We start from the raw sequence: 14,985 nt of genomic DNA, 5'->3' as shown, positions 1-14,985 counted from the left end.
TGCCAAACAGATTTGTTTTAAAATAGATTAGAGACAACACCTGCATAGCAAGGAAGATCCCTTGAGAATTGAGTTATGTATTTTAAAATTGAAAATAGATGCCCCCCTTAGCTTTTGTAATGTTCCAAAAATAGCTGTCTGATTTGCCAATTGATCATTTTATGCTTTGAATGCACTTCCTACAAATAGATGTTCCTTTTCATTGTCTAAACGCAATATTTTTCTGCATTTGAGAGGATATGAAATAAATCTTTGGGTGTAACACACTAACACCCACATACCACCCACCACCTATTTTATAAACAGTTCCCGTTGTGTAAGGCAATTGTTGTGGCTCGTGGCAAGAAAAAATTATATATTTCTTGTCTATTTTTTAATTAAATTTGGTCAGTACATTTTATGTTTAATTATTACTGAACAAATCCATTTTTCATATAAAGCATCAATTTTTTAAAGCTCTCCTAGTAAGTGTTGTCGTGCTCATTTGCACTTCCGGTTTGCTAGAACTTTCCATATCGGTTCTCGATTCAGATGATTGTTTACACAGTTCGCAACGGAATATATTTCGCAACATATCTTTTGAGGAGCAAGCGAAGATTTCGTCACTTAGAACTGAAGCTTGGAACTTGTTTTCAGCTATGATGTTTCTATCTAAGTAAGGAGTGAAAGATTCCACGGGTCAAAACTTTGACATGACGCCTTCGTTAACGTCGGAAATGGTGCAGGTACATACATCGACTCAAATTAATTAGTTAAAGTTTATCTTCACTTTCGACGCGTCTCTGCAGGATTTTGGACGATTTACGTGTTTGAGGTGAGAACTCTTTCAGATCTTAAAAATGTATTATTTAAGAAGTGTAACCAATTTAATCAATTCGCAAATTTATTTATCAAGCCTAGATCCGTCTGGAATCGGCGGTCACGAGCTTCAGTTTTTCTTCCGGTATGCAAATCCAAAGCAGAGCCGGTTGAACGTGCTTTCGTGACTATTGAAAAATTATAACTTAGAAACTCCGTCAAATTAATCATTTTATGTGACACTAAACTCTCTAAATTGTTAACCGTTCTTTTTGTCCGGCTTACTGTTTGTAACAGAGTTCACTTCCGTTACGATGACTATAAATTCAACCACTAAAATAATTTTGACGCCTAGATTCCACATCACGGCCTCATTTACATATGATGAAGTCACAGTTTTCGTAATTCAATAGGTTTTGTTGGTGGCGCGGACAAGACTGTGGATTTCGGTGCTCTGTCTGCATTCGAATTATTAACCGCTGTAAAAGTGTTTACTTTCAAAAGCTTTGATGCGAATTATGACACCCAAGGGGAGATTTCTCAAAGGTAAGATGAGTTTATTCTTTCTCTCATTCGACGTTCCATTTTTATATGTGTATATATCAACGATGTCGAAATGATGTCATTTCCCTCGTTAGATCGTTGACCTCCGGTACAAAAACTCTTACATGATATTTTGCCTACAACTTTTCTTACGACCGAAACTGTGAGTTATTTTCCTACGGTTCGTCTCCATGCCAGCGTCTTAAGGATTTTCTTCCCCAACTGAAAAGTGGTTTAAAATCTTGCGCTACTTATGCGTCGGCTCGTGTATATACGCTCCAGCTTGAAAAGGTTTATTCTTGCTTCACAATTTAAACTTTAAGCTTATTGTCCTTATTCCATACAGTTGATACGCAGGTACTTGAAAGGAATACCATTTTTTCGGCTACAGTGAAAGTGAGGTTGTGTATGAACGGCTCTTGTTAGTTAAAAATTGTCCTTTTTGTAGAGCGCTTGCCATAATACTTCTTTGAGGGAAGCGGTCTTTCCCTTTGAAATATTTCCGACATAATTTTAGACACGCGCTTGTCGTACCGTACCTTTCCAGCGCTTGATTTTGTTATTTGTTACGCGTAGAATATGGATTAACGAAATCGTTTTTGTTGAACTGGAATCAAAGACTTGCTGAAATTACTTTATAATGCTTAGTTGAATTTATAGTAAGGTTGAATACGACGGGTTTTGAACACGGTTGACGCAACTTTTGTCATTGCACATAGACTCGTGCCTTGGCAATTAAATGTAATCGTGATGATTACGTATACATCTCGACTTTCTGTCTACAGCTAAATAAATCTTTTTGTCTTCGTTGTTAATTTACAACTTAAATTAAGTGTTGCTAGCCATTTTTGCACTTCAGAAGTTTGCCTTCAGTTGGTAAATTTTAATTCTACACTTGTTTCAATATTTTATTCAATTTGCACTTTGTCTAGGAATATCACGTAACATAATTATTACAAAAAAGGATTAGGACGATGTTGAGTACAGCGATTAATACTGGTTACAACACCAGGGATTATAACTCCTTTGACGTGGTCCTAAACTTTAAAATTATTCAACATCTCGCGAAATTTACTAATTTTAGACATTTGATAGTGTTGATTCGATTTCAAGAGTTCTCAGAAATGCTAGCGTATACACATATCACGGTTCAAATTTAACAATCAGTAAACTTCATACACCTGGAAGTGTTCCTTTTGTTGAATTGTTTTCTGATAAAAACATATCGTTTGAGGGGTAATTATTGCTTGCCCTTTGTTGAGAAGATACCATGGACATTTCTTCCAGTAGTCAAACACAATATTCTCTAAAAAAGGTAGAATGATATCTGCTTTTCTGTTTGATCATTAGTCAGGTTGGCATGGTTACCAGTAAAATCTTTGCAGCAGATACTAGGATTGTTGAAGTCACTTTCTCGTTATAGTTACTTAAGAATTTTTTACTTAAGTAATACAGCTAATTGGTAGTTTGCAACTATAAGTAGATTTATTTTGATTCCCTAAAAACACCTCTTAAACTTCCTAAAATGAATTATTAAAATTTGCATGAAAAAGAGTATTTTTAAAACATTTGCCGTCACCCTCTCATTTTGCCATGTAATTTATTCTAATTCTGTGCCAGGGAGGTATTTAAATTGGCCAGATCAATTTTTTTTTTTATCCCACATGGACAATATTTGTGAATAATATTATCACTGAGTCAGACCTAATTCATCACCTTGTAAACGAAAAAAAGTTGCAGACATTTATACATCTACTGGGGTAGTGATGCTTTGTGACTTACATCACACATTCTACCCGTCAGTCAATAATGTCAGCCTGTTACATTTTTTTTAATCCTTTTCAATGCATATCATCAGCCAGCCGTTGTTTTCAATTCCTTGCCTGATGTACTATTGGTTATTTACTGCTTAAACTTGACACTGCTCCATGCCTCTCTGGGCAGCAATGGGGTCTGGCCAGTTTGCTGTTATTCTTTGCTACACCAGGTTTTAATGCCCATACTATTACTGCAAATTATTTTGAAAGCTTATGCAGGTAATGCCTTTATAAGCAGATCTTGAAAGCTTTGATTAGTGATTAAAATATCTTGACTCTGAAAAACACTATAGCTATGACCCTGGGCAAGATAAGACATACATTTGTTGTTATTGTGGTATTATTATCACTTTGACCATCTAAAAAATTGGTGAATAAAATTTACACCTTAATTGGAGTAGCAAAATCAGAAGTCATTTTATTTTTGATACCCTAAGATGCCTTTTGAGAGTGCCAGTAATCAAAAGGCAGTATATAGTACAATACTGAAAGAGGTTTTAGGAACCAGTTTTATTTCCATAATAATTAGATGGCCAAAGTTTTCAAAAAAAATAAAATCTCGTGATCCGCACCATCGGTGATGGCTATCACCTGAGTATCAAATTAATTACCAGACTGCTTAGTCCTTCACGTGTTTGTCGGCTTTCTATTTTTTCATTGACCTCTTTGTCTGCTGTACTTCTGTACACTCATTTATTAGAGTTAATTACAATGTATTAAATATAACTGTCCTATATAGCTATATCAGCCTAACATCAAATCACGTAAAGCCACTATCAGGTTTAAAAGTTGACTGGCAAATGAATTTTTATTAATTAAATTGCCAGTTTCGTTTGCAATAATAAGAATGGCTTTGTTATTTTTTTAAAAAATCTATTCCATTCAGTGAACAAAACGTGTTTTGGCAGTTCATAAAAATGTTTTGTTTATTCCATGGACCATCTTTATTTCTGTAGCGTGATGGCTATTTCTGATAAATGATGTATTTGAATTAATCTCTGATGCAAAAAAATATTTGTAGTCTCAAATTACAGCATTTTTAAAATCTAAGTTGCTTGAATACTGCAAACTGTAAATAAATGTAATTTTTTCAGTCAACTTTGAAAATTACTATTAGTTTATGTTGTCAAAGCTTGACAGCTGTAATACATGTACATGTGACGGTTATGTTGGAAAATATATATTGTATCACATGTCGAGGTCTATTTTTAAACCAATCTCTGTTGTTAGTTAAAGTTAGTATGCTTTGGACACATGTATGTAAAACTGTATGTGGTTGTTAAGTTACTTAGTTCAAGTTACCTTAAGTCTTTTTTGTAGTATTGCATTTCAGATGCCAGTCTATGTATGCTAAAACACAGAGTTTTAATTAGCAAGAATTTGCATGGTATAGTCATGGGAAAATACATATAATATTAAATGTTTCATCTTGATATTGCAGAAGAAGACCTCATATGAACGTAAAACCGTATAGCTCTTCCAAGGTTGTGAGATTGGAGCATTCAAACAGAGAGTTCAAGCCAACCGAACTATAAACTGAAACATATCAAGCTATGCTGGAAACTACAGTAGACAGGGCTGCGGAGAAGGCTGACGACAATTTACCCATGCCTTGTAATGGCTCAGAACATTCCAGTGACATAGAGATAACGGTGGATAACGATGTTGATATTTTTGACAAGAAGAAACAGAAAGAGAACTATAATGATGGCATGAAAGTGCATAATTTTACTGAATGTTGTAGGTGAGCAAAAGAATTCATTGTTGTATAAACATTGCTCAGTCACATGTCAATGATAATTTTGTGGGCACGGGATCTATTGATAGGTTGTGTTATGTAAGGTGCACCATTTTTTCCTCATCAACTCTTGAATATTTCATGCACTTCACATCTCCACGTCTTAATTTAATCATAGGTTTTTAATCTAGGGCCCTGTAGACTTTTCAGATCCATTGAATATTTTGTTGTGTTCATAAATAATGGTGTCGTGGGAGGAATGCTATATTATTTTAAAGAAAAATGAAATAATTTGTGGAAGATTTGAAGTTGGTTGAAAACTGTCATATTATAACTTGAAGTTACTCAAAGTACACTTGTAGGACCAGACTCTTAAACTTCATTTGTAATTCCCAGTCTTTTATATCTATACAAATTCACCCGTAATGCTTCCGGGGGTCTTATTTAGAAAAAAAATCATTTTGTTACTAAGATTAGTCTTCTCATGACATCCATTTAAAACTGCCCCTTTTGGAGAGCTTTTCCCTTTTTGAGCAGTCCTTGGTTTAGATTTTGTGGAGTGGGGGGCGGGGACAGTGAATGATTCATAACAGTACATGATGTCATCAGGAAGAATTATTAAACCCTGGAGTACAAAATGGAAAACAGCTAAAACACAAAGGGGAATACTCCTTTGGAACCATATGTCCTCTATGTCTATGTCTTCTATGTCCTTGGTGTTGTGGTACATTCATGTGTGGTACAGTATGCCTTCTCGTTCATTTTTTGGTTGACAAGATGAGGGGGAGATCTTAAGTAGACTCACCCTTAGTTTAGCTAAAGTTAATTTTGTAAGAAGCATTTGAACAAATTCATTATTATTTATACTTCACACTTTTATTATTTAAGAAAAAACTGCAGACTTTCCTTTTTACTAAGTTTATTGAGAGTAACTCTTTATCATATTTTTAAATTTTAGATTCTAGGTTTTTTTTAGGTATTTTGCTAGTTATTTTTAGGGTTACTTTTTTGTAAAGCACCTCGGGCAAATAATGGATGTGTGCGCTATATAAATGAACTATTATTATTATTATTATTATTATTATTATTATTATTATTATTATTATTATTATTATTATTATTATTATTAATAATAATTTGCAAATTACTCTATCCATCCTTCCCCCACACTGCCCCCTCTACTCTCTCTTTGGGATTTCCTGTGGTATAGACTGGTTGCAAAAGTACCTTCAGACGATCGTAGGATCGCTGAAATCGTTCGTTTGCTTCATCCCAAATGATCGCAAAGAGCTGTTTCCATGCAGACGCAAATGATCGCGAACGATCGCAAAAGACATTGATCTATTCTGCCTGCATACTTTCTAGATTGTCCAGTCTTTAGTATAGATCAATGAATGTTGTGCCGCGCAGCGTTAGTGACAAAACTGGTGGAAGGATAGGATCAGTTACGGAGAGACAAAGAATAGAATGGGAAGAGGTGCTGTTTGGTTTCCATTACATTGACTTTGCCTTTTCATTCTCTCCTCAGAATGTGGATGTGTTCCCACTGCAGCAAGAGCTTTGCATCGTCACGTGCGCTTAAAATACACGAGGTGAAACAACACGAGAACGCCACGCGCCACGTGCTGAAATGTGGCACGTGCCACGAGGAATTCGAACACGCGAATCTGCTTCACATCCACATGCGAGTTCATCACAATGTGAAGATGCGCTGCCCTCGTTGTAAAGACATCTTCGAGCATCCGAACGTTTTGAAACTTCACATCAAAGCGCATCATTCTGAGCCTGTTTGCGTTGCTTGCGGACTGAAATTTGACCATGATAAGCTACTACGCTTGCACATGGAGCATTATCACAAGATTGGGGGCAAGGGGGCAAAACAGGGTGCGACCACGCCCAGTGGCCAGAGCGGTAGAAAAGCGAAAGCGATGGCAGCAAGGAAAGTGGAAGGAGATGCTGAGAGTGAAGTGAAAAGCCCTGCTAAAGTGGAAGAAAATGCTGCCAGTGAGAATGATGAGGAGATGCACCCGTTAGAGCTGGAACAGCATCTTGGACAGGTGAATGGCTCTGTGTCTAGTGAATGGGAGTTTTGTAATAATCATCAGGGCGATGACGACGAGGAAGCGATGTCGCATGACAGCAGCGATTCCAGAGATGACGGTAGCACCGATGGCGACACGGGAGACGGTGAAGCTGATAAAGGAAGCAACGGTGAAGTTAGAGAAACGTGTTATGATTCACCTCCTCGAGAAACGGGTGAAACAGAAATTTCCGCGTTGAAGATGGAAAGCGACTCCATTGCAGGAGCCGTGAAAGGGATGGAGCATAGTTTATCCCCATTGGCTGTTGAACGCCATATTGTCCAAATTCAGCAGCGGCGTTCTTCTGTTATTGTCACCACTGGTAGCGTATCACCTCCGTCTGTACACCAAAATCCGCGAGAAAGTTTGAAGCGCAAAGCGGAGGATTCTGAGGAAGCCACACAAGAGTCTACGAAAGTTTCCATTATTGTTAAGGAACTTTCGTCCGGTTGGGATGCCAATTCAAAAGAAAGCCCACATTCGCCCTTGGGATCTTTCAAGGGATCGTCCGCGGGATCCTATCCGGGGTCACCCGCATCTTCCCACTCAGAAGACGAGAATGGCGGCTTAGAGTTAACCAACCACAAGGCGGGAAAGCGCGCCATACTACGTTGCAATCGATGCCAGGAGGAGTTCGTGTCCAAAATGGAGTACCTCCATCACCTGATTTCGCACCAAAAGGGAGATGTCAGCATGGCACAAAACAATCTGAGTCCAGAAAGTCGAGCGATCCAAAAGTTAAAATCGAGTTTGCGGATTAAGATGGAAGCGAGGCGAAGAGATAGCTTTGCAGATGAGGTCAACCATGGTGTTGATATGCAGAAAAGAGCCAGTCTAGAGGGACTGCCCTCTGGTGATCAAACGTTCTGCGTTCTGCGAACTAGCCCTCCGGCTCATAGAGAGGAGCCATTAGTTGGTCTGGGTGTTCCTTGTACGCTTTGTAACAAAAGATTCCCAGATACGCGAGAGATGAAAGCACATATGGAAAGTCGCCACAAGAAGCCGCAGTGCACTGAGTGTGGGCTACAGTTCGATCACAAGAATCTGTTAAAGATTCACATGAACTCTTACCATAGCTCACTGGAAGTGTTGCAGTGCTACTACTGCGGAAAATCGTTCGGAAAGCGCTCGGAGTTCGTCACTCACGTCACGTCCCACGAAACCACTTCGGAGAATGCGAAGGAGACACGAAGTGGTCATAAAACTCTCCGAAGAATATCGAGTGCACCGTTAGCGGGAGAAAACCAGCGTCGAATGTTCTCGGAAAGGCAACTCTTTCGGGAAGGAGAACAGAGTAGAAATATCAATGCTTTGGTTGATGGAAATGTTACGGAGAAGCGAAGTGACGAGGTGAGAGCTGCGCCAAGCTCTGAACAATTGAAAAGCCGTTTTGACGACGTACGGAGTTACGTTGAGCGGCGGTTCCCTTCGCTTGGTGCTTTTCGCCATCATAAAGAGGAAACTGTTTCGTCTCAAGACCCAGAGGAGTGGCTCAGAAGAGGAAAGGCGAACTTCTTGATAGGCCCAGAGGCGAGAACGAGGATCTTTCTTCCGAAACGTCACGAGAAAATCGAACCTCAACGTGAGCTTGTTAGCGGCCATAGACGAGTTCCGGAGGAGTTAAAAACACTCTCGCCAACTAGAAATAAGTTGAACAGTGATTCCGTTGCCGAGAGAGTGACATCTTCTTCGGAGGGTGTTAAGCATCGAATGTCGGCATTTACAACATACGAGAGAAGTGATCGAGCTAACGAACTAGCTAAGCACATACTACTGGGAAGAGCGAAGAGGGATCGGGATGGTGTACCTCTCGGCAGACCACCTCCGTTGATTCCTGTGGTACACCCGAGACTGTCGGCAGCCTTCACTCGACAGCCAGGCACGGCTGTTCTGAGAGCGCATCAACCTGTCACCCGAACAGCATCAGCGAATTCAGCTCTGAGGTACCCCAGGGTACTGCCATACCCCAGCCTCTCTACCAATTGGCCACCTGAGTTGGACCGGGCAGTCCTTCCAAGCCCAGTGCGGGACAGCCCGCGGGATATCCCTCGAGATCCTCAGGAATTATCTGCCCGTGAGAGTATAAACAACATCACCAAAGAGGCCCTTCTCAATTCTCTGTCCCTCAGAAGACGTGCAAGTGCGCCTGAACTTGGGACTCTTCCGAGACCGCTTGCTGAGCCCAAGCGCTTGGCGGTACCTGAATCATCGGCGGCAATTAAAAATCTTCTAGGTGATAGTCCTCAAAGATCTGAAAACGCTGAAAGTCCTTTGGCGTCATCACCAGGGCGTTCCCGTCAACTCAACGAAGGGTACCAGCCAAGGCGACGTCACCCGCGGGATTTTACCTGCCATCACTGCGGGATTTTCTTCGGTCATAAGAAACTTCTCAAGATTCACTTAGACTGCTATCACGGCTCAGCCCAGGAGCTTCAGTGTCTTCGCTGTGAAAAGAACTTCTCTAGTCGCTCGGAGTTTCTGGAACACTTGATGTCTCACGAAGGTGGCGACGAACTGTTGGCGTTTCAGAGAAAGCGCTTAAGGTTAGACCGTCGAGCATCGCTTCCACACGAAGGAGAGACTGTTATTCGGCGCGAACTCAACACCAATGTCGTGAAAGAAACTGAAGTTAATAGGGCAAAATCCCGACAAAGAGAACTTGAAATTGCCGATCTCCGAAGGGAGTTTCTACACCCCTTACCGGGGGAATTAAAACAGTGCGAGGACGATCAACCCCAGGAGTCTCTTGAGCCAAACAACCAGGGCTTAAAACGTGAGCGTCGAATCACCGGCATGAAACCCAGCTTTGAGAAAAACGAAGACGACGATGGTGCGAATTTTTGCTTCGTGTGCGGCCAGTCTTTTAGCGATGGCAAGAAACTCGAGCAGCACATCTCTTCGCACGCGGTGGTCGACAAGGATGGGCGGTACTGCTGCTCTTTGTGTCACAAAACCTTTGATAATCACCGCAAGCTGGAAATACACACACGCAGTCACACAGGGTTTAAACCGCACAAATGCGAGCTCTGCGGCCGGTGCTTTCCGTATTACAGTTCTTATTACTACCACAAGATGACTCACACAGAAGATCGGCCGCACAAGTGTGACGTTTGTGGCAAGGGCTTTATACAGACGAGGTACTTGCGGTCCCATATGAAGACGCACAAAGAGCAGAAAGGATGGGCAAGCGACGAGGAGCTTAACGTTGAAAGCTCCCCGGAAGAAGTTAAGACAGGTGACGACACAGAGACAATGAGCAAGTCTCCCGGCAGTGAGACTGAAACAAAGATTGAAGCAGAGTCGATGGGTGCTTCTGTTCAGGCGGACATGGAGGAGCACGATACAGCCAGAATATTGTGCAGTTTTAAGCAGAGTGGCAGTGTGGGAATGCGTGAGCAGAATTCTCCTCTGGATACTCGGGCCGATGAGGTCACGTCGGAGGAAACCTCGTGCACCGAAGACTCTTCGAGTGTGAATCGAACGGAAGAGCCGAACAGTCCTCTTGAAGCTTCCGAAAATGGCGACGAGGAAAGCTCTGACCACAGGCAGGTCACAGGAACTGTAGCAAGTGTCAAGAAAGAAACTCCTCTGGATCAAGAAGCGTCCGATGAAAGTCTTCCAAAGACAAAGAAAAAGAAATACAAATGCAAACACTGTGAGAAAAACTTTAGTTCTTATAGCAGCCTTCACGTTCACGTGCGCATCCATACCGGTCAGCGGCCATACTCGTGTAATCACTGCTTCAAGAAGTTCACGCATTCCAGCGGATTGAAACGTCACGTCAGGTGTCACACTGGAGAAAAGCCTTATCCATGCCCGGCGTGCCCTTCGGCCTTTGCAGACCGCGGTGCTCTCAAGTCTCATATAAGGACTCATACGGGAGAGAGGCCATTTGTCTGTGACTTGTGCAACAAAACTTTCACCCAGCCCAGCTCTCTTCGCGTGCACAAGAAGACTGTCCACGCACACGAGTTTTTCGATGAAAAATGACAGCAAATGTTATCTTAGGCCTCGTAGATTCCCCTTTTTTTTAGAATTGTAGGTTTCTTGAAGACTACTGTCGCATTCTCTTCACTAAGTAACGTTTGGAATAAAAACGAACCGTGGCGGATAACTCGCAGTCTAGGTTTCTAAGAAAAATAGGAACATTTAGATTGTCAGATGTTTGTGCTAAATACTTATAACTTTACTGTAAATTACTGGGTCTCGACTGACCACATTTTATGGAGCAGCGACCATTTGGTACCTTGATACAAGACAAACTCGAGATTTAACGAACTTTAATATTCAGGGATTCCGCTATGTTTTCGTTAAAAACATTTGGTCGAGGTGTTCTCTGGGGATTGTATTGTTCACGGAGTGGAACTCCGTTAACGCGACCGTCGCTTGGTCGGATTAACAAGGCTTTTCAGATAAGAAACTAACTATACCAGTTGTTTTTTATCTGGCCGAGAAATGGTCGTGTTAACGGGATGTTCCACAATAGTCGAATTTTTGGGGATTTCTCCTTCAAATAAGAGAATCAGAAAACATTGTAACGCGTGACGGACTCGAAAAAAAAAAGCCTTCTATCTGAATCACGCCACCCCTGAGATACTCTTAAACGATTTTACACAGAAATCAGAGTGTGCCTTTGTAGCAAACCGTGTTTCTACTACGTATAAAATGGTTAACTTATACAGAAAAATCTGTTGTTCTCGCGGTCTGTCAGGTAGCTATTTTCAGTTTTCGAACGCTCTTTCCCGTCGTATTTCTATTAAAACAATGAAGTAATTTAGTAGCATTAAGTACAATACGGTGTCCGTTTATTAGTGCACTTTGTGCAAAATACTTGATTCATAATAAATTGTTAATTTATAAACCGTACTTATTGAGACTTTGCAGTTTATTCGCATTAATTCAAGAAAACGAGTTCCCCGAAATCATTTTTGAATACACAAGTTGTATTCACTAAAAACTTTTACCTCGGCAGGAAAATTTGTCGAAAATTTACGCGTATATTTTCCAGACTCTGATAGCCAGGAGAGTGAGACAGGGCCTCTTCATATGATCCCGGTTACCGGGATGGCTCGGTAAGCGGGATGAATTTTGCAGTCCGTTCATATGGGAAATTTCATCCCGGTTACCGAGATGAAAAGTGGTGACGCGGTCAATCGAGCGTGACATTTACCGAACAAGCCCGGCAAGAATTTTTTATTTTTATCGGTTCTACAAACCTCAAAACTATTATATCTTTATCTCTACTACGAAAAGGAATTATTTTGAACTAGAACATCTCAGAAATGAGTTGTAATAATCAAATTTATCCGTTCTAAGACGCGAATGTTTGGTTATAGACTTCATCCCGGTAACCGGGATACCGTGTTCATATGAGAAAATTTTCGTCCCGGACTCCCGAGATCTCGGTCGCTGAAACCGAGATCTCGGTAACCGGGTTGGCCCGCCTTCTCATATGAACACATCGAATTTTTTACAGAAGAAATAGGAATGAGGTGAGATCTCGGTAAGCGGGCTAGCCCGGTCAACCGGGATCATATGAAGAGGCCCACAGACAACTCAACCTTCTGAACATTTCCTTTTCGGTAATTTTATTGTCCATCAAATCAGTGAAGCATGTCGTTTTGCTTTTCTCATAGATGGCCTATACTTAACAATTAGATTATGAGCTTGAGATTTCTATTTAACAATTAGATTATGAGCTCGAGATTTCTATCGCGTGATAGTTGATGAGGGCGAAGCCCGAATCAACTATCACGCATAGAAATCGAGAGCGAATAATCTAATTGTTTTAGTATAAATCTACTAGTCGTTCAAAACTAAACAAGTAAATAATCTATTTCCTCATCGCAGACACTTCGAAAACGCGAAGAAGCGGGCGCCATTTTGTTGAAAATCGCTACTCGCTATCTATCACAGAATAGATAGCGAGTAGCGTAGCCAATCAGAGAACGGCATTCGTGATAGAACACTAGTAGATTTATACTAACGCGTGATAGTTGATGAGGGGGCAGCCCGAATCAGCTATCACGCATAGAAATCGAGAGCCAATTATGTAATTGTTTTAGTATAAATCTACTTGGCGTTCAAAACTAAACAAGTAAATTATCTATATCCTCATCGAAGACACTTCGAAAACGCGGCGAAATAGATAGCGAGTAGCGTAGCCAATCAGAGAACGGCATTCGTGATAGAACACAAGTAGATTTATACTAAATTGTAATAGACCATAGACGAGTCTTGGGTTCCTATGAATTCAGTTACTTTCCCCGTTTAACCATGCATGAGTGTACAACTCCTCTTTGTCTATGGCTATTATTAATCGTCGTGAATCACTCGCGTAAAGATTCATAACAGGAAAGTCAGTTATACTAAATTGTGTGCAGCATAATAATATATGTGTTATCAATGGGTAATCGATGGGTAATCAATAGGTAATCGATGAGTAATCAGTAGCATCAATGAATAATCGATGACATCGGTGTGTAATCGATAGGCCACAAAATTTTTGTTCATCGATTAGTCATCGATTACCCATTGATCATCGCCAGTAATCAATGGCTTATCAGTTGATTACCCATCGATTACTAATTGATGTCATTGATCATCGATTAGTTACGTCTGGCACTAACTAGGGAGCTTTAACAACCAGGACGGCAACGAGAACGTCAAAAAAGCAATAGGCTTAATTACCAAAACTCTGCACGTGCATAACACTTTGGTAGATTACTTTGGCGTCATTGCACGATTAGGAAGTGAAATGTCCTGATGGGACGTTTTATGGAGGACGTAAACACACCACGGTGAAATTTTTCTTTCTCTTTTTAAACTTGGGTGCGGTCTACAGAAATTCAACTCCAGGAAATTTCAGCTACATTTGACATTTAAAACGAGTTGGAATAATCGCGACAACGTTTGAAAAAACGCGAATTCATTTTAATAGTGACGTTTTTGCTGCCGTTGCCGTCGTCGTTGCTAAAGCGCCCTCATGTAGAAAAGAGTGACATGAGTGATCAGTGATGCTAATCTCGTAGCCAGATCTCAGTTGGTTCGGGAATGTCGAAATGTGAGCGTGGGAGATCTGGGTACGAGATTACAGTGATGCTGCTGTTTGAAGGGAATGAACTGTGAACAATTGATGGTTTGCACGTGACGTCATGGCGGCCATGTTGGTTGGCGGGAACTTGACTGCCATTTTTCTGTAAACTATGTTTTGTCCACCAACATGGCGGCAATGCAAACCACCTATAAGATATGTCAGAAAAAAGAGGGGTGGAAAAAAAATGAATTACGAATATTAAGTGAACGAAGGAGTTATCCTAGAGCGAATTCAGCGCTTAGAAAACTTAATTCCCGTCGCCTCGAGCAGTCCCCCAAACGCTTGCGCGTCCAGCCTCGCCCCATGTACACTGCAGATGGATGGATGATAAATCAAAGTCGTTCCTTGACTGGTGTTATGAGATTTCACGAGTTTTGTCGATTCAAAGGTGAAGCCAGTAAGAAGGCTTGTGACCGTTTTTCGAAACCTACGTTGTCATGTTTGTGAATATCTTAACTTATTCCACGAGCGCGCGTTGGATTTGATATGAGAGATCTTTTCAGACGTCACTGCTTTGGGGAACCGGTATTTCCTCCAAATTTATATTAATTACAGTCAAACCTCCCGTAAGCGGCTACCCATAATGTCAAGGATATGTGGTCGCTTACGGGAGGTGGTCGCTTACCAGAGGCCAGACCACATGAGGTCTAAATTTCGGGTAATTGCAGAGACCTAACCCTCTTGCCAGTGCTTATCGAAACCCATAGTGATAACTTTTCTTGGATACAAGTATATAAAGACTGGTCCAAAATTGTTCTAGGCAAAAAATCTTAATGTCTGTAGTGATTATTGTTTGTATGTCACAAATTACTTAATACAATACAATACAGCGCCGGATACAGCGATTGGACAATTATTAAGAGAAACTTCATTGTTTTATTATTTCAGGTGGCGCTGTCTAAATTTTTCAGG

At 40.8% G+C, this 14,985-nt stretch overlaps 1 protein-coding gene across 2 annotated transcripts; it reads left to right on the top strand.

The window, feature by feature from the left end:
* The first annotated feature begins 566 nt into the window (after positions 1-566).
* LOC146465886 (uncharacterized) lies at positions 567-11,843 on the top strand. Of its 2 annotated transcripts, none has more exons than XM_085128041.1 (3): positions 567-814; positions 4,600-4,902; positions 6,425-11,843. In XM_085128041.1, the coding sequence occupies exons 2-3, from the start codon at positions 4,712-4,714 to the stop codon at positions 10,965-10,967; spliced, it is 4,734 nt and encodes a 1,577-aa protein (XP_084984167.1). In that variant the 5' UTR covers positions 567-814; positions 4,600-4,711; the 3' UTR covers positions 10,968-11,843. The 2 variants fall into 2 exon arrangements, with proteins under 2 accessions (XP_084984167.1, XP_084984166.1); XM_085128040.1 differs by lacking the exon at positions 567-814 and adding an exon at positions 1,212-1,344.
* The last annotated feature ends 3,142 nt before the right edge of the window (positions 11,844-14,985 follow it).

The sequence above is a fragment of the Pavona decussata genome, unplaced genomic scaffold (assembly GCF_977016875.1).
Source record: "Pavona decussata unplaced genomic scaffold, jaPavDecu1.1 SCAFFOLD_155, whole genome shotgun sequence".
NCBI lineage: Eukaryota > Metazoa > Cnidaria > Anthozoa > Scleractinia > Agariciidae > Pavona > Pavona decussata.
Note: the sequence above shows the minus strand (reverse complement) of the source record. Positions and strands in the feature narration are given on the sequence as shown.